The 21,012-nt window shown below is 37.0% G+C and overlaps 1 protein-coding gene across 1 annotated transcript in view; it reads left to right on the forward strand.

Moving 5' to 3' along the window:
* Nucleotides 1–21,012, forward strand: part of NUP205 (nucleoporin 205) — a 47,036-nt gene that overhangs the window by 17,257 nt on the left and 8,767 nt on the right. The window contains exons 13-33 of the mRNA XM_048301494.1: nucleotides 47–229; nucleotides 884–934; nucleotides 1,527–1,736; nucleotides 2,503–2,602; nucleotides 4,124–4,261; nucleotides 4,515–4,704; nucleotides 5,381–5,501; nucleotides 6,009–6,090; nucleotides 6,519–6,683; nucleotides 8,767–8,891; nucleotides 9,806–9,920; nucleotides 10,900–11,049; nucleotides 12,083–12,157; nucleotides 12,875–13,032; nucleotides 14,113–14,193; nucleotides 15,021–15,212; nucleotides 16,807–17,077; nucleotides 17,517–17,615; nucleotides 18,982–19,130; nucleotides 19,859–20,050; nucleotides 20,779–20,900. Coding sequence (XP_048157451.1) covers nucleotides 47–229; nucleotides 884–934; nucleotides 1,527–1,736; nucleotides 2,503–2,602; nucleotides 4,124–4,261; nucleotides 4,515–4,704; nucleotides 5,381–5,501; nucleotides 6,009–6,090; nucleotides 6,519–6,683; nucleotides 8,767–8,891; nucleotides 9,806–9,920; nucleotides 10,900–11,049; nucleotides 12,083–12,157; nucleotides 12,875–13,032; nucleotides 14,113–14,193; nucleotides 15,021–15,212; nucleotides 16,807–17,077; nucleotides 17,517–17,615; nucleotides 18,982–19,130; nucleotides 19,859–20,050; nucleotides 20,779–20,900 — 2,969 coding nt within the window. The remainder of the gene's footprint in view (nucleotides 1–46; nucleotides 230–883; nucleotides 935–1,526; nucleotides 1,737–2,502; nucleotides 2,603–4,123; nucleotides 4,262–4,514; nucleotides 4,705–5,380; nucleotides 5,502–6,008; nucleotides 6,091–6,518; nucleotides 6,684–8,766; nucleotides 8,892–9,805; nucleotides 9,921–10,899; nucleotides 11,050–12,082; nucleotides 12,158–12,874; nucleotides 13,033–14,112; nucleotides 14,194–15,020; nucleotides 15,213–16,806; nucleotides 17,078–17,516; nucleotides 17,616–18,981; nucleotides 19,131–19,858; nucleotides 20,051–20,778; nucleotides 20,901–21,012) is intronic.

A 21,012-nucleotide genomic window follows, 5' to 3' on the forward strand; every position in this document is an offset into this window, starting at 1 on the left:
CTTCAAAGTAATAATCTGCAGTTTTGTTTTCTGTTGAACTCTGTAGAGTGAGAATGCTCGCTTGGCTCTTTGTGAGCACCCTCAGTGGACACCAGTAGTGGTCATCCTGGGACTTCTACAATGCAGCATTCCTCCTATTTTGAAAGCAGAGCTATTAGAAACCCTTACTGCTTTTGGAAGATCTCCTGAAATAGCTGCTTCACTCTGGCAATCCCTGGAATATACACAGGTATTTTAGGATTTTCAGTGCTTAGAGCTGTAGCATTGTAGTTTGTTGAAATTGCCAGTAGTGTATTCAAAATCGTATTGCATTTCCTCCTAAATTTTCTTTTTGCTGTTGTTGAATATGATTTTTTTAAATGTAGTTAATACTTTGGAACAATTTTGAAAATTACAGAATCATCTCAGAGATCTCATTGGCTGTGCTTATTTTACATAAATACAGGTTTATACAGAAATACCAAGACTGTCCTCTTTGAACTGCAGCTGCTGCCTTATTTTTACTTGCTAATAAGAGACCCTGACAATAACGACATCTCACCATATTTGCGTCCTAAATTATGATATTTCTTAAAATACACTATTGTAAGAGATAATGAGAGAAATGTCTTTCCCCTATCCAATATGAGATAAAAATCATTAATGTGAAAATGTGATGCAGATCTTGGAGAATGTAAAGCTGGGAGAATACATGTGTCAAACATAATCCAGCCTCTCAGAGAGAAAAATCTTGACTTTTTATCTTTTAAAAGGATTTAGAAAACCTCTTCTTGGATCTAAAATGTGATGAGTATCTTTTTTTTACTCCTGATAGAAATGATGGAGATGCACTTCGATTGTGTGAAATGTGTTGTTTGTTTTCATTTCTCTTTCTGTTTTGAAGATATTACAAACTGTTAGAAGTCCAGGCCAGAGACAAGCAATTGGTATTGAGGTAAGAGATTCTCTGTACCTAGGCAGCCTCTCTGATCATCTGCATATGCATTTGGGAGGCACGTGCAGAAGCTGCATCTACTGCTGTGCCCGTGGGAAACTTTCCTAATAGACATTGTTGTTTCACTGCTTTGTAACTTACTTGCAAGCCTGCTTGTAATTTCTGGAAACTTTTATCCATTTTGCACCTAGTTCAGCTTCATACTAGTAACAGAACAGCATCTAAACTCTCAAATTCCTCATGAGCACTTCTTACTAAGATTTTCCTAAATTGCACTCACTTTTGTTATGTCTTGGTACAGCTCACTTCGCTTCTAAGAACAGTGGTAAATAAAAGCAAGTAGGTAAATATTGAGGTGTATCTTCTAGTAGCTCAGAGAGGAGTGAATGCATATTGCTGAACTGAAATAACAGTACTGATGCTTTGCTGCTTTTGCTCTGTTTGTGTTGTACTGTAGGCAGAAAAGCTGCTGAATTGATTCACTGTAAAGTAATTCACAGATGATGCTATCACATTATTTGTTCTCACATGTTTCTTCCTTCCCCAAAATCTGTGATTTGTCTCCTCCTGTTTTTGCTGTCCTCCTGGGAAGGTTGAACTGAATGAGATTGAGTCCCGATGTGAGGAGTATCCTTTAACTCGCGCCTTCTGTCGACTCATCAGCACACTAGTGGAGAGTTCATTCCCAGCTAACTTGGGAGCAGGTCTCCGCCCGCCAGGCTTTGATCCCTATCTCCAGTTCCTCAGGGATTCTGTGTTTCTCCGATTCCGCACCAGGGCATACCGGAGAGCTGCTGAAAAAGTAATTTTTATTTGAAAATATTTTTCTTTTCCTGAGCATGTAGCTGTTGATGTGGCTTAGATCTGTTTGAGAAAGCTGTGCAAGTTTGATGCAGCAAAAGTAACCTAGAGCACTTAATAGTGTTTTGATTCTGTAAACAGGTGATATTTCAACTCATGGGTCAGGATATATTTCAAAGGAGCTTGTATAAAGTATCTTTTAAAAAAGAAGCTTGTATTCCTAAATTTCAATTTGCTCTACAGGATTCTGCAAGTCTACTACATGGCTAATGACTTCTGAACATTACATGCCCAAATATACAAGTCAGATTTGTCCTTTTCTCAGTGTTACCTCAGAAAATATTTCTGACTTGCTGAACCAAGTGATTTGGCTTTGTTTTACAATACTTCTGGATGAAAGCACATGCTTAACTGTATGCTGGAAGCTGGCTATTCTTGATCTATTCTTAGCTGTATACCTAATAAGAACTCCTTATTGCTTATAGTTTCAATATTCTAATACGTGTATTGTATAATAGTGCCTAAAGTAGGTAAGAAATCTGTTTCAGTATTCCATTTCACTTCAGAAAGGAAGCTTGGCCTTTCATATTCTTTGACATAATGAATTATAATGTAATTTGCATGACTTTCTAATTTTGAAATACTAGTCATCCTTCTGTCCTGTACTTCACTGCACTGTGTTGTGTTCTTTGTCATCTTGGTCATGTTGTTGCGGGGTCAGTCTTAATCTGTGTATGATTTTTTCTTTGTTTTGTAATTATCTGCAGTGGGAAGTAGCTGAGGTAGTCCTGGAAGTGTTTTACAAATTATTGCGGGACTACGAACCTCAACTTGAAGACTTTGTGGACCAATATGTGGAGTTACAAGGTTAGAAATGTTTATTTGTTCACTGACAGACAGAATTGTGACTTGTTTTGCTCTGTCTTGGGATCTTGTTTAATATTGCAAATAAGCTGGTGGAAAGCTAGACCAAGACTTTGAGATAGGAAGATGTTAAAAAAATTTCCACGTAATATTGAGATCTGCATTGCTGACTCAATAGGGTTTCATGTACACTGTTTTCTACTTCTCTATCTCTACTAGGAGGATAACTTCTGTTTCTTTCATATCCAATTCGGTTGAAGAGCAACATTTGACACTTAAACAGCACCTCAGTTTTGGCTTCTTCTTCTGGGCTTCTTTGATCTATATCTAAATCACTACTATTCATAGGATTAATTCAAAGGTGTCATTGTATTGGAGATATCCTTTACTGTTAATACTATTGATATATTAACTATTCAAAGCAGACAGTAGCAGTAGAATTGTGACCTGAAGTAATTTAATTCTGAACAACTGTTCTTTAAAAGGCTAAAGTAGATGACAGTTGCCTCATTGTAGGAAATCTAAGGCTTATTTGGGCTTTAAATTTTTTTTTCTTAATACAAAGTTTCTTAGCATGAATTCCATCATGATGCCTGTGGATTTTCTTGGAGCAGTGCTGTGAGAACCAGTTCTTAATTGAAAACAACTTTAGTGTTAGAAGGCCTCTGTGCCTCATACTTTTTGACAAAGAGTACTTGGCAGCATAACTGGCTCAGAGAATTCATTAGCTCGTTCCTGTCCTCAGCTAGTCCTTCAACTTGTTATGATTATTTGTGGGTTACGTGATATGTTGGAGAAATGGGTTAATGTAGTTTTGAGTAGATGAATTTTTCAAATGGATTCAGTATGTGGCTCCACATTGGCATGGCTTGTCTGTTGGTGTGTGATGGAGTGGCACACATGGAATGAATGGAAGAAAGGCACTTATAAAGATGGTGCCAAAAGAAACTACCCTTGTTCTCACTTGCATGTTAAAAAAGGTTCTTACTGCTTTTCTGCTTTTATCTACCACAGTTTATGAAGAGCCTAGATGAATTAGAAGCATTAGTCTTTTCCTTTTATTTCATGTCATGAAGGTCTTTGAATTTTAGGCTAGTAGTTTTATTTTTGTATACATTGTTACAGCAGTCGTGGGAGTTTATCCCTACCCTCTGAGGATTAGGAGTTGAGTGGACGTTCTCTTTGACTTCTGGAAATGCTTTTTCCCTCATCCAGGGTCTTCATGCAGGTTGGGGGGGTGGGATATAAACTTTTTCTGGTTTCTTTTTGGTCAGATCTACTTGGGGTTAAATTTGAAATGTGCTATTAAATACTGAAAAGTAAGGGTAATTGCCATTACATCTCTTCCCAAACTTTTAATATTACCTCAATGGCTTCTATATGAAGAAAATCTCTGAAGACTTTTTACCAAGGTTGTTGCTTAGAGCCATGGGGGCTGTTACATTTTATATCTTATACTAGCTTGAGTAATAGAAGGGTTTTTTTATTAGAGGTTATATTGTTTTTTACTCCTTCTGTCTTTAGGAGAAGAAATAATAGCATATAAACCACCTGGATTCAATTTGATGTATCATCTATTGAATGAGTCCCCAATGCTGGAACTTTGCCTTAGTTTGCTAGAAGAAGGGGTTAAGCAGCTTGATACTTATGCTCCATTTCCTGGTATGTGCCTAGAATTCATTTTTCATGTGAAGTTAAAATGTACAGTGAGTAGGATTTAAAGCTAACATTGCATATCTGTAACTTGGTGGTTGTATCTCTTGCATATAAAAGAATCGTGTTATGGGGGAAGTTTTCCTACTGGTAAACCACTGACAGGGTTTTTTTTCTCGGTGCAAGGCTTGATGAATGATATTTATGAATGTAGTTTATTCAGCTGCTTCTTTGTATTTCTTATGTTCTTCATGCACTGCAGGGAAGAAGCATTTAGAGAAAGCTGTACAGTATTGCCTTGCACTTCTAAATTTAACCCTACAGAAGGAGAATTTTTTTATGGATCTTTTGCGGGAGAGCCACCTTTCCCTTATTGTCACACCACTGGAGCAGCTGCTTCAAGGAATCAATCCTCGCACTAAAAAGGCAGATCACGTGGTGAATATTGCCAGGTATGTGCAAAGTACTGAGAAGGGAGGAGTTTTGGATGCACAGAAGTGTTTGGATCCTGGATCCTTTCATTAGCTTTACTAGCCAATGCTTCTCTTTACACAGAGCTTCTTGTGAATTTTTTTTTTTGGTGGGGGAGATGTCTTCACAGGTGCTATGATCTGTGATTGTGCTAGTGCAAGATGGGAATCTGTATTTATGGTTCTTCTTTCTGAATTTTCCCCCTCTCATGATTTCTTCCTGTCTACCTTATGTGCAATGATTCCCTTGCTTATAATTCCATTTTGCCCCAGACTCGTCACAGAGTGGGAAAGTTAAACACATTTAGTTGCTATTGACCATGTTTTACAGTATTGTCCATTACTTACTGTATTAAATGCCTGCAAGCAGTTGTTTTAACTTATGCTGCAGTGTTTAATGTAGATTTTGGATAAAAAGAATGGTAAAAATTCCAGGAAAGGTTATTATCCCTACTCAGCCTACTCATCTCTCCTGATGGAGAAGCACTCAGTGTTTCATATAGAGTGAAATTTTATTTGAAGCTTGAATGTTATCTCATGTAATTTGATTTGTAAATGTTTTAGTTCTAAATCTCATTTAATTTCTCATCTGTGCATTACCATCTTGAAAAAGTTAAATTCTCAACAATTTCATTACCATAATCTTGTGCCTTTGAAGGTATCTTTACCATGGAAACAGCAATCCTGAACTGGCTTTTGAAAGTGCCAAGATTTTGTGCTGTATTTCTGATAATTCCAACATCCAGATAAAACTAGTTGGTGATTTCACACATGATCAGGTGAGTAGCTGTTTCTTTGAGTCTGGAAAGAGAAACTGATGGAGAAATACTGGGACTTCATAATGTTTCTTTAAAGGATAGGTTTCTAGGTTAACTACATTAAAATACATATTTTGTTTTATATCTACCCACCTCTTAAATGTCTTTCACCATGGCATTGGAAAAACAATTACTTCATTAATTGAAAAAAAACAAAATCATGAATGTTTTCAAGAAGAAAAAGGGCAATATTCTTTGAGATATGGAGATCTTTTTGTGACTTTATAGTCTTCAATCTGTGAGAATAATTTAGCATATGTAACAACAGTAGGTTTTTTTTTTCCTGTTCACTGGCTAATTGTTAACCTGTTCTTAGAAGAGCTATGACTCTCCACTCTTGCTTATTAAGTAGGTTATATACTTTTTGTCTAGAGGTTCTGTCAACTTACATGAAGGGAATTATGAAAAGTATTTGGTTTAATACTCTTAAAATTCTCTTCATTTCCATCCTTCTATTGTTAAATACAGAGTGTTAGCCAGAAGCTGATGGCTGGATTCGTGGAATGTTTAGACAATGAAGATGCAGAAGAATTAATTAATCCAGATGAGGGTATGTAAAAGGCTTCTTAAAATGGCTTAAACAGTTGTCTTTTGCATGGAATGAAATTAATGAAAGAGATGTAAAAAGTGCTTTTAAGCCAGGAAACAATCTTCCTCTGTTTTCTGTGGAATTGGACCTTTAACAGAATGAAAAGCACCTATGTTTTGTTAAATAACGTCCACAGTACAACGAGCCAACTACAAACTGAGTCTGTTTTCAGAAGACAAGTATTTAACATTGTTTTGGATATATTATTTAGAGCTGTGTTAACAGTAATTTTGAATTTTGTTCTTGTATCCCTTTGCAGTAATATAAATTGATCCCTCAACATTCTTGTATTTAACTTGAAGACACTGAGGATTATTCTATTGGATGGGTTTTTTACTTCGTTGTTCACCACATCTGCTTTTTCTTTTTCTTTTCTTTTTCTAATCAAGAGCTGGAGCCTGAAAAGAAGCGGGCACAAATCCATCATGAAACAAGGATCCATATTCTGAATCTCCTTATCACCTCTCTTGAGTGCAGTCCTCCCAGCCTTGCTCTGTATCTCTTGGGATTTGAACTAAAGAAACCTGTCAGCACCACAAATTTGCAAGATCCAGGTATGAGGAGGAGAGGTTGATCTGCCATTTAATCAGTTCGGTTACCAACACTGAGAGTATTTACTGGAAAATTCATGGGGAAAAGCAGTTCCTCTTCAATTTATGACAACAGGCCTTGTTTGAGTCCTTGAAAGCTGCATTAATATTAGTACTCAAATGCAGCCTTTAAACAACTTCCGGATTTGATTCTTTGTTTAAGTTGGATTTTGGAACAGACTTGAAATTAGAATTATGAGAGAAAATGATACTTCAGAAGTGAAACATTAATTTATTTACTATTTAATACAGCATAGTTGTGTCCCCAATACAAAGAAACTGATTTGATGATCCAAGTAGTACCCACATATGCTAACATCTGAATCTACAAAACAGACTGTCACTTTGGACTAGTTCTACTACTCGGGTACTGTCCTGTCCCTCCTCAAACTCCTGTTTAAAATTATTTATAGGAAAGAAAACCAGTAACCAGTTTTGGTTTTTTGGCATTGTAGAAGAAAATGTTTTAGAACATGTGGGGTTTCATTCTAGTGCCGGGAATATACAAATATATTAATTAATTACATATATATATGACAATGCAAACTTTAGAAATACCACTCCTGTTGCTTTAAAGTTGAATTGGTGGGAATAACAGTGGGTTACTATATTTTTTTCTCCTCCTCCATTTCTAACTTGTATTTTACAAAACAGACTGAGCAAGTCCAGCAGAGATGATCAAGGAGCTGGATTTCTCAGCCTATGAGGAGAAGCTGAAGGAACTCTGGAAAAGAGAAATGCTTTGAGGGGACCTAATAGAAGTCTTTGAATACCTGCAAAGGCATTAATAAGAGGATAAAACCAGGCTCTTCAGAGGAGTGTGGCAGGAAGAGGAGAGGCAGTGGGCATAAATTGAAACAAGAGAGGTTCAAATTCAATGTGGGAGAAACGTTTTGACCAGAAGTCAGTGAAGCAGGTTGGCTATAGAGGTCGTGCAGTCTTCATGTTTGGAAGTTTTCAAGACCCAATTGTCTAAAGCCATGAACAGTGGTCTGATACCATAACCTAGCAATAGTTTGGTGTTGACATGTTTGGTGTTTAGTAGTTGGGTGTCTCTTCCAGTCAGAAATACAAGATTATTTCTCAACTGTTTTAAGGGATGTTTTATATAAACAAGTGAGCAAACATGAATAATTTGATTTTAGTTATTTAGAGAAGAATATTTCTCATTATCTTTAGGTTTGTATTGGACTCTATGGCCCAGCAGTTTTTAGTTCTTCATAGTTCTAAATGGAAGAGTAGCTAGGACCTGAATTTTATTTCTTCTGATATTTTGGAATTCAGTAGTTACACAGTACACGTAGCTGGTCTGCACCCACACAATTTTACAGGATATCATATGTTAAGTCAGTGATGAGGAAATGTGTCTCAAGGGCATGAGAGAAACTTGCCCACATCTTTCAATTATCTTGTTAATAATGTGAAGAAATAAAGACCGTAAGACATTTACCTCAAGATAATAATTTCCTGCTAAAGCATAAATTATACATGTTCAAACACAAGATTATTTCCCCTATAAGAACTCTGGTTATTGATGCCTTTACTGCTTCAGGACCTCCTTCTGGGTTGATTAAAGAAATAATTGGCTAAAGGAAGAATGCAAAAACACAGGATTTTGACTTCAGCATTAAAGTCTTCTCCCTATTGCCCTTGGTTGCAGTGTCAGGTGCCTTTAGGAGCATTAGTCATGTAGTGGCTGTATTTGTAAAATAAAGCAGGAATTATTTAAAGCTATTCTTTGGAATTGTCAAATGGCTATTCATTTAAAAGTGTAAAAGCAAGAATTCAAATTGATTCACCAGCATCTCAAAAGCCTACAGACTAACTATAAATATTTTTGTTAGATATTTGCTGAAACATGGTTCCTTCTTTGATTTTAAGCAGTGGTGATAAAACTTTGCCAGATGTTTTTGCTGCAGCTCTGTGGAGCAGTACAGTGCAGCACAAGGTATCAGAACAATTTAGGTTCTGTATTTCTGTGTACTAACCTATATTTGCTATGGAGGAAAGTAAGATCAAGAATGTCAAGTTATTTTTCTCTTTTCAGGTGTCTTGGGTTGCCCACGGACTTGCCTACATGCTATTTTGAACATACTGGAGAAGGGTACTGAAACAAGGAATGGGCCGACAGCAGTTCGGGAATCTCCCCATCTTGCAGAACTCTGTTACCAGGTATTTAGCGTATTTTCTCTTGGCATATACTGAAAGTAGGCTCTAAATGAAATTAGCTACTTCTTGGTTGATGAACACAGGTGGTTGATGACTCTGATAATAGTTTCATTTTTAAAATGAATATGTTAGGTTTTTATATACATTGAACTCTTTCTGTTTTACCTTCTGTTTGCAAAAATGTTATCTTGTAGCATCACAGAAATCAAGGAAACTGCACTCACGTCAGAAACTTGGAATTAGGGCATACTTACGAAACTAAACCTAAATATTTTTGATCCATGGTGATAATATGCCAATCTTTAATTTTTTTTTTTTTAATTTTGGAAGTGTAGTTTGACAGCAAGTAACATATAACTCCAAGTAAGCCAGTGAAATTCTCTGCTTTATTCTGTAGCCGTGAGAGAACGGATGTATGTATGGCTGAGGGGGTGAGGTGGGGGAGACAGCTGAGTTAGATGGATGTGCAAGGTAGCTGATGCTTGCACGTAAATCATAGAATCATATGATTACACACTTGAAACATGTTAAAAATCCATGGACTCTAGAAAGGATTTTAAACATTATTAAAAGCAAAAGGCAATTCTGTAGAAGTGGGGAAAATTTATTACGTTTCCTGTCTTGGTGGATGTGCAGACATACAAAGACACTCATTTTTAAGTGAGCTAAACAAACAGGCTTATCTAGTGTCATGTTGTATAGCCATTGTGTATACATATGCTGATAATCCTTTAATATAATAATTCACCATCTGTTACAAATAATAGGTTCAACTTTGAAGAAAGCTGATGGAAAACTTACTTTAAATACTGCTAATATTGTTTGAGCAGTAAAACAGTATTATGCTTTTGATTTGGTGGTTGGTTTGTTTTTAAAATAAATTCCATACATGGATCTCTGCTGTTTTTGATTGTCAGGTTATCTATCAGTTGTGTGCATGCTCTGACACTTCAGGTCCAACTATGAGATATCTGAGGACCAGTCAGGATTTCTTATTCACTCAGCTTCAGTACTTACCATTTTCTATCAAAGGTAATTTTTTTGCTAAGATTGTGCGTGCTTAAAATTCAATGCATTCTTTGACTCCCTAGGAATGAAAGAAGAAACACAGGTAGCATTATTAAACTGAACGAATTGCAGGCTCTGCTAATCTTTTAATTCTTTAAAGATTGAACTCTCCCTACTTAAGAAGTTCAGATTATTGATGCTAAACTTTTGGAAAAGAATATTAGCTTTGGAGTGCACCAAGTGTCCAGAACCACATCCTAATCTGTATTGCGATTATCATTGTAGTTTTGTTAGATTATGCTACATAAAAAAAATATTGACAAGAATGTTAAAGAACCAAGGGAATAGAAGGCTGATGGTTGTAACCACCTGTATCGTCCCTTTCTTCGAATAAAGTACTTTTAAGCTTATAGGTATGTTTTATATTTCAAATCAATATTTCTCAGATGTCTTAAACTGAATAAATGTACTTTATCAGATGCTTGACCATCAGTCTTTCGTTCAATGACAGTAAATTTAGCGTTCAAATACATGTATCCAACATGTATAAAGTGCTGTAGGTGATTCTTATATAACTTAGGAATCTAAACAAGATAAATGTAGAATAGGAAGATTCTAGGAGACCTGTGTTCCAGTCTCACCAGTTTTAATTAAAGCTATAGTTCACTTGGGTAAATGCCTGGTTATTTTCACTGAAATTCTAACTGACCGTATTTGCTCATGAAGCACTGCATTCTCCACAATGACTGTTCTGAGAGGTTTCTATCCAGTTTCGTTGTGTATGGGCTTAAGTGTGTGTATGTGTATCATTTGTTTTCAAAATAGCCACATGTTCATTTATTGGCTTTTGTCAGATCTGTGACTTTTTGTCTCATAAACAATTGCTAAGCAAATAATAAATAATGACATCCTCTAAAAGCTTTCTCAAATGAAAAATGCTTTCCTTGGAGTAAGTAATATTATTTATGCTCAATTTTATAATTGTTGCCTTATCCCCATCCAGAACATGAGATTTCAACACTCAACCAAATGTCTTGGCTAATGAAGACTGCAGCTATAGAAATGCGAGTGACATCGCTGAACCGCCAGCGCTCCCACACACAGAGACTGCTGCATCTGCTGCTTGATGACATGCCTGTGAAACCATACTTGGGTAAGAGGAACTTATGGTGAGGGTAAATAGACTGGAATAAATGGACTATGAGAGACTTCATTTGAATTCTTTTCTTCTTAAGCTTGTGACAGTTCGTTTGTGATACCATGTGCAGAATTGCTACTGGAGAGATGGGAAGAAAGATGGTGGTGGTTGTAGACACCAAAGCGAAAGAAATCAGGGCATCGTTTTGTTCATTGCAGATAGAAAAATTAAAAATAGTTTGAGGTAGGAGAGGGAAATGTTAAAAAAAAAAATCATTAAAATTGTAGAGTAATTTATTTTGAGTTGCCGTTTAGAATCTTCACAATTTAGAGAAGGTGGAGGGTCTTCCATGGTAAGGAGTTTCTCAGTCTTAATGTCTGTCACAAGCTCTCAACCCTCTCTCACAGAAGATAGTAGCTACAGGACAGTTTTGCTTTTAACATTATAACAACACAAAAGTGATATTTCATCCCAATGTGGTGTAGAATGCAGTGTAAATAAAAAGGCCAGATTTCAGAGTTTTAGAATAGGGTAGAAGTAAATCAAGAAAAATAAAACCAGATGGCAATAAAACTCTCTTCACGTAAAGAAAGTAGAATAAATGGAAGATATTTTAACATGCTGCTGCAGTATGGTATTTTAACATGCTGCTGCAGTATGGTATTTTCCCATACTTTTATCAGCCTGAACATTATCTTCATCCTTGTGGGGATCTGAGTATGGGAAACTGTGTTCAGGTACCCTACTCATTTTACAGTGTCCATCAAGCTGCATTTATACTGGTGGGTGGGGTGTCTTTTTAGGCATTTTTAGTACTTTCTGATCTGTATATGATGATGGGATAGCTTTTGTGAGATAAGTATCGTTCTCATTAACAATTCAAGGCCGTATTGTATTAGAAGACTTTCAAGAGAAAGGTTTATTGGCTTATCACTGTGCTCTTTCTCTTTCACTATTAATAAAGTAGGTAATATTTTTCACTTAGATTTGTTTTTTGTAATTTATTTGTTATTTATTTATGTTATTTATTATGCTTTATTACCTTCAGCTGATGGTGAAGGAGGGATGGAAGATGAAAGTCGATCAGTCAGTGGATTTCTCCACTTTGACACTGCTTCCAAAGGTAACCATTATGACTGTTGATTATTTATCAGTAAAGTGTATCTGGTCCTGAACAGGCAGGAAGGCCATCTCCAGAAAGGACACTTTGGAAAAGAAAGCAGTAGGTGTTCTAAACAGCAGCAGTACATGGAACAATTTTATTTAGTGTGGGGAAAAAAATAAATTAAAGAACCTTGATGTAGATGGCTGGAATGAGTGAAAAATAATGAGCTGGAAAGGCAGTTCAAAGTGTGTTTAAGTATCTGTGCAGGGATAAAATGGGAGAGTGGCAGTCTATAAAATTTATTGCTAACAGTAGAAACACTGAGACTGTTGCAAAGGCTGAACATATTTGTATTTACATGGCAAAGAATGTAAGTCCCACATAAATAAATAAATTCAGATTCGTTATGCAGCAGAAGACTGCAATGGTTGTCACTGTAAACCAGCCTGGTTTCATTTAGGAGAAAAAATTAATATCTTGTATTTGTAAATACTGGATTACATGCCTATGTAACAGGAGAACAATACAATACAAGACATATTAAGAACTTAAGTCTTTAGAAAATGTTTTTAAACCTGCTATATAGATTGATAGCACTTTCTGAAGATTTAATGCTTTCTTTTGAAACTTTACACATTAAGATTTAGATTTACAAAGGTAAATTAGGCTCTTTTGTCATTTTTTGTTTTCCCCTTGATACTTCTGAATACAATTTGAATTTATTTGCATTTCCAGTACGCAGAAAGATCTTAAATATCCTGGATTCAATTGACTTCAGTCAGGACATTCCAGAGCCTTTACAACTGGATTTTTTTGACCGGGCTCAGATTGAGCAAGTCATTGCTAATTGTGAGCACAAGAATGCACGTGGACAAGTGGTCTGCAATGTCAAGGTTAGCACTGGTCTGTGTGTTAATAATACTTTGAAACTTGCTTTCACATAAAAGGTGTGTTTCAGATATGTGCATAATTTATGCAAGCTATTGAGGTTAGTTTATTTCTTTTACATTGCACACACTGCTTTCTCACTTGCAGTACACAGCTGCATCAGTTTAAGACACTTTCAGGAAATATCTTCTATCTTAATGTTTTTCCCATCTTGAAACACCCACACGATGATACTACATCTACTTCATGTATTTCTTTGGTTGCCAATACACAACTACCTAGCACTACATATGTGTAACAATCACATGTACAACATCATTGTGTACTGCAGTAACTCTTGGATGCTTCACTTAAGATTGTGTCACACTGTGATAAGTACTTGACAAGTGTATGATAAGTAGTACTGAAAAATTTGTGACCCTAAGAAATGAGTAAAACTTGTTTAAACTCCAGCCCATCTGTTGCATCTGTCACTATGTAGCCATCTCCTAGATACTTTTAGGAGGTATGAATACATCACCTTTGTCACTTGTCCTAGTTTTGGCTCAAATACTATTAATTTTCTTCATAGTAGCTAGTATAGTGTAGTGTTTTGCATTTAGGATGAGAATAATGTTCCTCACACTTTGATCCTTTAGTTGTTCCTAAGCAGTATTTACTTAGTGAAGGAGTTTTCAGCTTCTCATACCACCCACCAGTGAATAGGCTGTGGGCACAGGAAGCTGGGAGGAGGCACAGCCAGGAGAGCTGACCCAAAACTTGCCAAAGAGATATTCCATACCATATGATATCATGCTCAGTATATAAACTAAGGGGAAAGCTGGCTGTGGGCTGCTGCTCAGGAACTGGCTGGGCAGAGGTTAGCAGGTAGTGAGCAATTGCATTTGTGCATCACTTGTTTGTATTACTCTAAATACTACTTTTCCATCCTATTAAGCTGTCTTTATCTCAACCCACAAATTTTATTGTATTTTTCCCCAGTTCTCTCTGCTACTCCACTGGGGCAGGGAGCGAATGGCTCCGTAGTGTTTATCTATCTGCCAGGTTAAACCATGTCATCACTGAAGTTTCACTTTTAATTTCAGTACCTTCACAGAGTTCTGGTTGCAGAAGTCAATGCCCTTCAAGGAATGGCAGCAATAGGACAGAGACCTTTACTTATGGAGGTGAGTACAGAAAAAGTTAACTAATGGTTGTTGTTGTCCTTGGTGGATTTCCTACCTTGTCAAGCAGTAAGCTTTACTGTAAAAGACTGTGGATTTGAGTCCTAACTTAGTAATTCCTGAAGAAAAAAATCCCCAAAATAAATAAGATAAGCTACTTCTTACCATATTGTTCTCTAAACAGCAGGCCTGGAGTCTGTTTTCTTTTTTTCTTTAATCTCTTCCCTTCCCATTAGTGATAACAATTGCAGCTCCCACCCCACTGTACAGAAAGCAGTTACATACTGATGTCAAGATTGGTTGTTGACAAGTACAGTGTGTTCATCTTATGGCCAAGTTAGTGTTGCCTTTCTCTCACAGGGGATGCCAATTTATTTCTCTTTTCTTCTACACAGATGTAGTTTCAGTGAACTTGGAGCTTAGTTATTCCTGAGTTTCCTCCCATCTTTTAAATTCAGTTGAAATTGGTTAAATAGATGCAAAAGATAAAAGAGAAATTACGCAGACTAAATGGAAGAAAAGGCACAAATAGATTTTTTCATAGTTGTTTTTGTTTAGATTTTAAAGTGCCAGAAAAGAGCTTTCCTGGTCAATTTTTTTCCCTATGAGATTAAGACATTCATGATAAAAGGCCCCATGAAAAGCAGCTCAGAAATTGAATGGGCTACCTTGTTAAAGTAGTAATAGCAGCTTGTTTCTAATAAGCTGAAGACTTAACATTTTTTCCTGAAGGCTATTACTAATAGATAAAATGGTCATCTTGAAGTCTGTCTTTGCCATGAATTTCTTTTAGCACATTGTAACTGGGTTTCTTTGTGGCGGGCGTTCAGGAGATCAACACTATCCTGCAGTACGTAGTGGAGCGGAACAAGCTGCTGCAGTGCCTCCATGCCAAGAGGCATGCTCTGGAGTCGTGGAGACAGCTGGTGGAAATCATACTCACAGCCTGCCCCCAGGATCTCATACAGGCTGAGGACAGACAGCTGATTATCCGGGATCTGTTGCAGGATGTGCATGACAAGGTAGTGCTCTGCTGGAAATCAACCCTCTCCTTGAACTTTGTTGCTGCAGCTTTTTATGTGAAAGTGCTGCAATTTTGATTGTAATCCAAAAAGATTTTGTCTGCCTTTAGTATTCTGTTCAGTTTCCAATTGCTGCTATGCTGAAGCTGAATGCACTCTGGACAGGGGGATGCTCTATATTCTGGCATAGCTACTCCTGAACTGTGAACCATATATCGACAGATTTCAAAGTTATTTTAGTATAATCCAGTATGATGGTAGTCTGGAAAAGGTGTGTGAAAAAGAAACAGCCTGCTTTGATGAGAAACAAAGAAGAACTTACTGAAGGCTGAAGGCAAACTACTGTATTTGCTGATTTCCTGCATTGAGATGACTCACTGGAAATCCTACTGCTGCTTCTTTTGAAAAATCAAAGAGTTGAATGAAGCTTCATAGTAGAAAAACTAACGATTTTACAATTAGAAGGGCTTTTGGAAGTGTGAGGGTTTGCCTTAAAAGTCTAGATGTTTTACTGCTGAGTTACAGTAATAATTTTTGAGACAGACTAGACAGTTAGGACTGACAGCCATTCTAAAAGGCAATATTTAATGAAGGATCATTGTATTTTTCAGGCTGCTGGGGCATGATTATTTTTTTGCTTTATTGCGAGAGTTACGTGGATTGTAGTTCTGATTAATAGAGTTTTGTTTTGAGAAATATGTATGAAAATTTTTTATCTTTACAAGGGAAGAAGTAATCTTTTTGGGTTTTGTTTTTGTTACTTCCATTATTTTTTCCTGTAGGAGTTACCTAAAAATTATGTATTTTTTAGTGGAGTGCTGGTTTTGTTTCTTATGTGAACAAAATTTAAAAAACCAGGAAACAAGGGAGGCCTTCACTAGCAGAAGAAATTTCTTTCCCAAAATCTTTACGGAGAGGAAATTACAGACTTAATTTTCTGTAACACTTTGGTGAAGACTTTTGTGAATTTGAGAAAAGAAATTGTTACTGTCTATTGAAAATAATTGAACTACTGTTCAAAATGATTATATTGCTTAAAAGGAAGGCTCCTTCAGTATTAGTGATAAAGATACCAGATTTACCTTTTAAAGAAGGGTGAAAAAAATAGCACATGCAAATTTCTTGTTAGTGTTTTTCCATGTTGTCTTAATGCTTCTTGGATACTCAACCCATTGGATGTTTTAAGTTGTACCTTCACATTTTAAATGGTAATAAAATAGCTGTAAAGCCAGTTGTTCCTTCCCTAGCTTAGGTTTAGATATTTTACTAATAAAGCGTATCAAATGTCAACACATTCCTTCTCTTTCTGCCATCCAGATTTGATTATCAGCCTGCCTGTGATTTATGCAAATGAAAACCAGAAGGCTAATGTCTTCTCAATTAAAACGCTTTCAACTCAGGTTTCTGAACAAGTTTCTGACGTTACTGATTTTGATGTGTTTTAAATACTGTCATGTTAATGAAATCCTTATGCATACTAAATAATTGTGAGAGGCTAATTTAATTGCTTTAATAACTCATGAAATCAGGCACTTTTAAACATTTTTTTTTTCTTTTGCCTTTTTTTTTTCCTTCTTCCTTCTTCTGTGTTAAGATCCTTGATGATGATGCAGCTCAGGAGTTGATGCCAGTGGTGGCAGGGGCTGTGTTCACCCTGACTGCCCACCTGAGCCAGTCTGTGAAAACGGAGCAGAAACAGCCACTTGCGCTCCCTGTGGCAGGACAGTCCCAGTACGTCTTGATGCTGGATGGTTCTTTCACCTCATCACCTGGCTCTGAGAGCATATCCATGGGTTTTGCTTCCATTGGTGACTCTTCCCTCCACATCATCTTAAAAAAGCTGCTGGATTTCATTTTGAAAACAGGTGTGTTGACTTTGGCAGGGTGTGTGCGTGAATTCCAACTGCCAAGAGTAAAAGATGGGCTGAGCTGCTTTCAGATAGTGCAGTGAAGATTTTTGTTACAGTCAATTAGATGGATCTTACATGATTAGTATAGATGTAAGTGATGTTACTAACAAAAAAAATAACACACTTTTTAAAAAAAATCTGAATGACAGAAGAGAGAGATGTAAATGACTAAAGAGAATTTCATATTGTCATTCTTTTGGAACAGCATAAACTTGCTGAATTTACTCATAAATACACTTTTATGCAAACAGTAGAACTTTACCTTAAGGAGTCTAGTTGTTTTATTTATTTCTGCCAGCACTGCCACAGGAAAGTTAAATTAAGTGCTAGTGGAAGATTGTGTTATGGAATTTACATTTGTTTGGTTTTAATTGTGAATGTTTCTTGTTAACAGGTGGTGGCTTCCAGAGAGTGAGGACGCACCTTTATGGATCACTGCTTTATTATTTGCAGATTGCCCAGAGACCAGATGAACCAGACACTTTAGAAGCAGGTATGGTCCAACTGTATTTGGACAAGAGCAAAAAATAAGCTTATTAAACCCTGGATGGTACAGTTTCTGCATGCTGAGTTGTCTTTTGGAAATAGATGGAAAACATCGTGCTCCAAGAGCCTCTAAAATTAATTGCTTATGCTAAACAATGCTTATCTTATATTCTGACCTGTCTAACTGTGTATGCATTCAAAATCTGTTGCTCTGGATGAGAATATTAAATTTCTGATCTCTAGCACTAAAGAGGATACTTAATTTGTGTCCATTTACAGCTATACATCATAGCTATAAGACTGTCAAAGGACTGGAGATGACTTGTAACTAACTGCTCTCAAGCAGGTCCAGCAGTAGAAATATATTGCATTCGCATCTTTATGCACACTCATACCACAGTGATCCTATTTAAAAAACCCCAAAACAATAAAACAAAACAGAAAAATTCTAAAGCAAAAAAGAACCAAAACACCAACCACACAAAAAACCTCAAAACAAACCCCCAAGGATTATTTCATACCCTTTCTCTTCCTTTGGCTGAAGATCCCCCTCAAAAAAGCCTCACACACACCCCACCACCACCCCCTCCCCAAAAAATAAGCCAACCAGAGTTGCTGTTTGTCTGAGAGTGCTTATGCTAAATACCACATTCTCTCTGTGAATGGCCTAAATACTTGCATTGTTAGTGTTTCTAATAATTATTTAATCTTAGAGCTCAGACAAGGGTTGAAAAAAAAATCTTGGGGCTAGTACCTGCATGCAGACTCTTACTTGGTCTGTGTTTCGAGCTACAGTAGTAAAAGGAAAAAAAACAACCTATGAATTTGTTATGACCCCTTTGTAGTTTATTACTGACTTTGGTTTCATTCTCTCCCATTCAAGTCACCTTGTTTACTTAGCTCAAACTGAATGCTTTGGTCCCACTTGAAAGTTCATAGAATCACAGGATGGTTTGTGTTGGAAGGGACCTTTAAAATGATCTCATTCTAACCCCCTGCCATGGGCAGGGACACCAGACCAGGTTGCTCAAAACCTTATCCAACCTGGCCTTGAACACTTCCAGTTTTAGGCCCATTAGTTCTTCTATGTAACAAGTACTGAACATTTGAATTATTTTAAGCAGACTGTTTACTAGGGTGGTGTATGTATACAGGCACACACTTTTTGCTCTGGCTGGTCTGTGTGATATTCAAGGAAGGATGGATTTGTAAAACATTTGTAGTTCATTTAAAAACTCTTGACTGTTGTTTGAGGCATTCTGTTGCAAGGTAGAGAGAATGCCTTGAAGAATGTAGCATCAGCTGTAGCTAAGCTAATGCTAAGATGCCTGTCTTTGAATTTTTTCATTTTTTGTTTTATTTGCTTTTTACAGCCAAGAAAACTATGTGGGAGCACTTGACAGCTCCTGAAGATGTGTTTAGTAAATTGCAACGGGAAAATATGGCAACAATTGAGAGTTATGGGGCAGCTCTGATGGAGGTGGTCTGTCGGGATGCTTGTGATGGCCATGAGATAGGCCGGGTAAATGAATCTATTCTTTTAAAACTACTGTTCTGTTTGTTTTAAAGAACATCTTAACCTGTGCAGAGATGGGAAGTTTCAAGAGGTAGAACGAGAACATTTTTGTAGATACTTGATCTGTTTCATGTTTCTGTCCTCCCACTCATTCTTCAAGCTGTTGAAAGTAGAGCCATACATGCATATGAATTTTTTTCTCAGCAAGGCTATGTGTCCTATTGTTTAAAAATAAGGGTAGAAAGCTCTGCTGCAAAAGATGCAGGCAGGGACCTCTGTGACAGTTACTTGTTAGCATTTTTAAGTCATGGACTTCCCAGTTTATTTACTCACATTGGGAAGATGACTTCATGAGAAAGTAATTTCTGATAGTAGCCAGTAGATGAGAATCTTGTCAGAAGGCAAACTAGTTTTAAATAGTAATTGTGCTTGAGGCAATATTTCATTAAAATATTTTGGCTTAGTTATTGGTCAACAATATCTGTAATGTTTTTTAAAAGAATAGTTGAGAAAGGTAATTGGCTCATACTATACTAGTGTCAGGAAATCTTAAAATCTTTTTCACATAAATGATTGCAATTGTAGAAATGCATTCTGCTTATAAGAAGCTATTAGAAGAAACTGCTTAGCATTTCGTCTTTCTAGGTATTTATTAAAAATCTCATTGATTTCATAGATTTAATTCTGTTTTGATGTGTTTGTTTTTATTTATTTTTTTTCTTTCCTCATCACAGATGCTGGCATTGGCTTTACTTGATCACATTGTTTCAGTAGACAAGCAGCAGCAGTGGCTCTTGTATCTCTCCAATAGTGGCTACCTGAAGGTGCTTGTGGATAGCCTAGCAGATGATGATCTGGCTCTTCAGAGCTTGCTCACACCTCAGCCCCCTTTGCTTAAGGCACTGTACACCTATGAGTCCAAAATGGTAATAGTACTTCAGAAATGGTTTTATGTTTATTTTTTTATTTTTTTTTAGTAGAAGTTGTTTGTCTATACTTTGCATTGATTGTACTCAGAGATATTGTTAAGGAAACTTTCCTGTCTGACCATTCAGGAGCACGCTGGCAGTCACACTTGAACCACCAGAGATTTTAACTGCTGGGACCAAAGCTCCTTCACAGAGAGTGGCTCCAGTGACCAAAGGGTGCCCTCCTTGACTCCCTGCCCTCACCACACTCACAGTCAGACCAGGTTTCCTTACTGGTTTGACACCAGGTTTCCCAGGGCAGTCTCAGACATATGGATTCTTAAAATGATTTAATCATGGTGCAACAACAGAATAAGAGCTTGAGCTGGTGCCTCTGAGGAGGAAACCTTAACAAAGGAACCCCTGGGCTTTTATACCCTCACAATCTGTGTGAGTCTGCGGTCTTCCAACTGAGTCCTCATCTTCTGCAGTGTCTCTGAGGTGCCTCACGTCCCTCCTGCCCTTTGTTTTGCAAAGGGTGGGCAGTTCACAGGCTCTTGCCTGGGGCTTCTGCCAGCCAGAGCTCAGTCTGCAGCTGCACACTGAGCTACCTGCACTGAAGGTATTCCTTAATGGTATTTTACTAAAATGATATATTTGAAATGACTCTAAAATCAAGCAAGAAAGTAGACATTGTAAGCCTCATTGTGCATCTCCAGAACTTACCCTTCTCTGCTCTTGTGTAGGCATTCCTCACTCGAATAGCTAAAAGTCAGCAAGGTGCATTAGAGCTGCTGCGGTCTGGAGTGATTGTGCGGCTGGCACAGTGCCAAGTGTATGACATGCGACCTGAAACAGACCATCAGGGGTAAGTGTTGGGTCTCTGGCTGATGATGAAACCATAATGCAGTCTTCTTGGAAGCACATCACATCTTTTTACAGCTTCATGATTTTTGAGTAATGATTTGTGGGTTTATTCT

This window comes from Corvus hawaiiensis, chromosome 4 (assembly GCF_020740725.1).
Source record: "Corvus hawaiiensis isolate bCorHaw1 chromosome 4, bCorHaw1.pri.cur, whole genome shotgun sequence".
Lineage (NCBI taxonomy): Eukaryota > Metazoa > Chordata > Aves > Passeriformes > Corvidae > Corvus > Corvus hawaiiensis.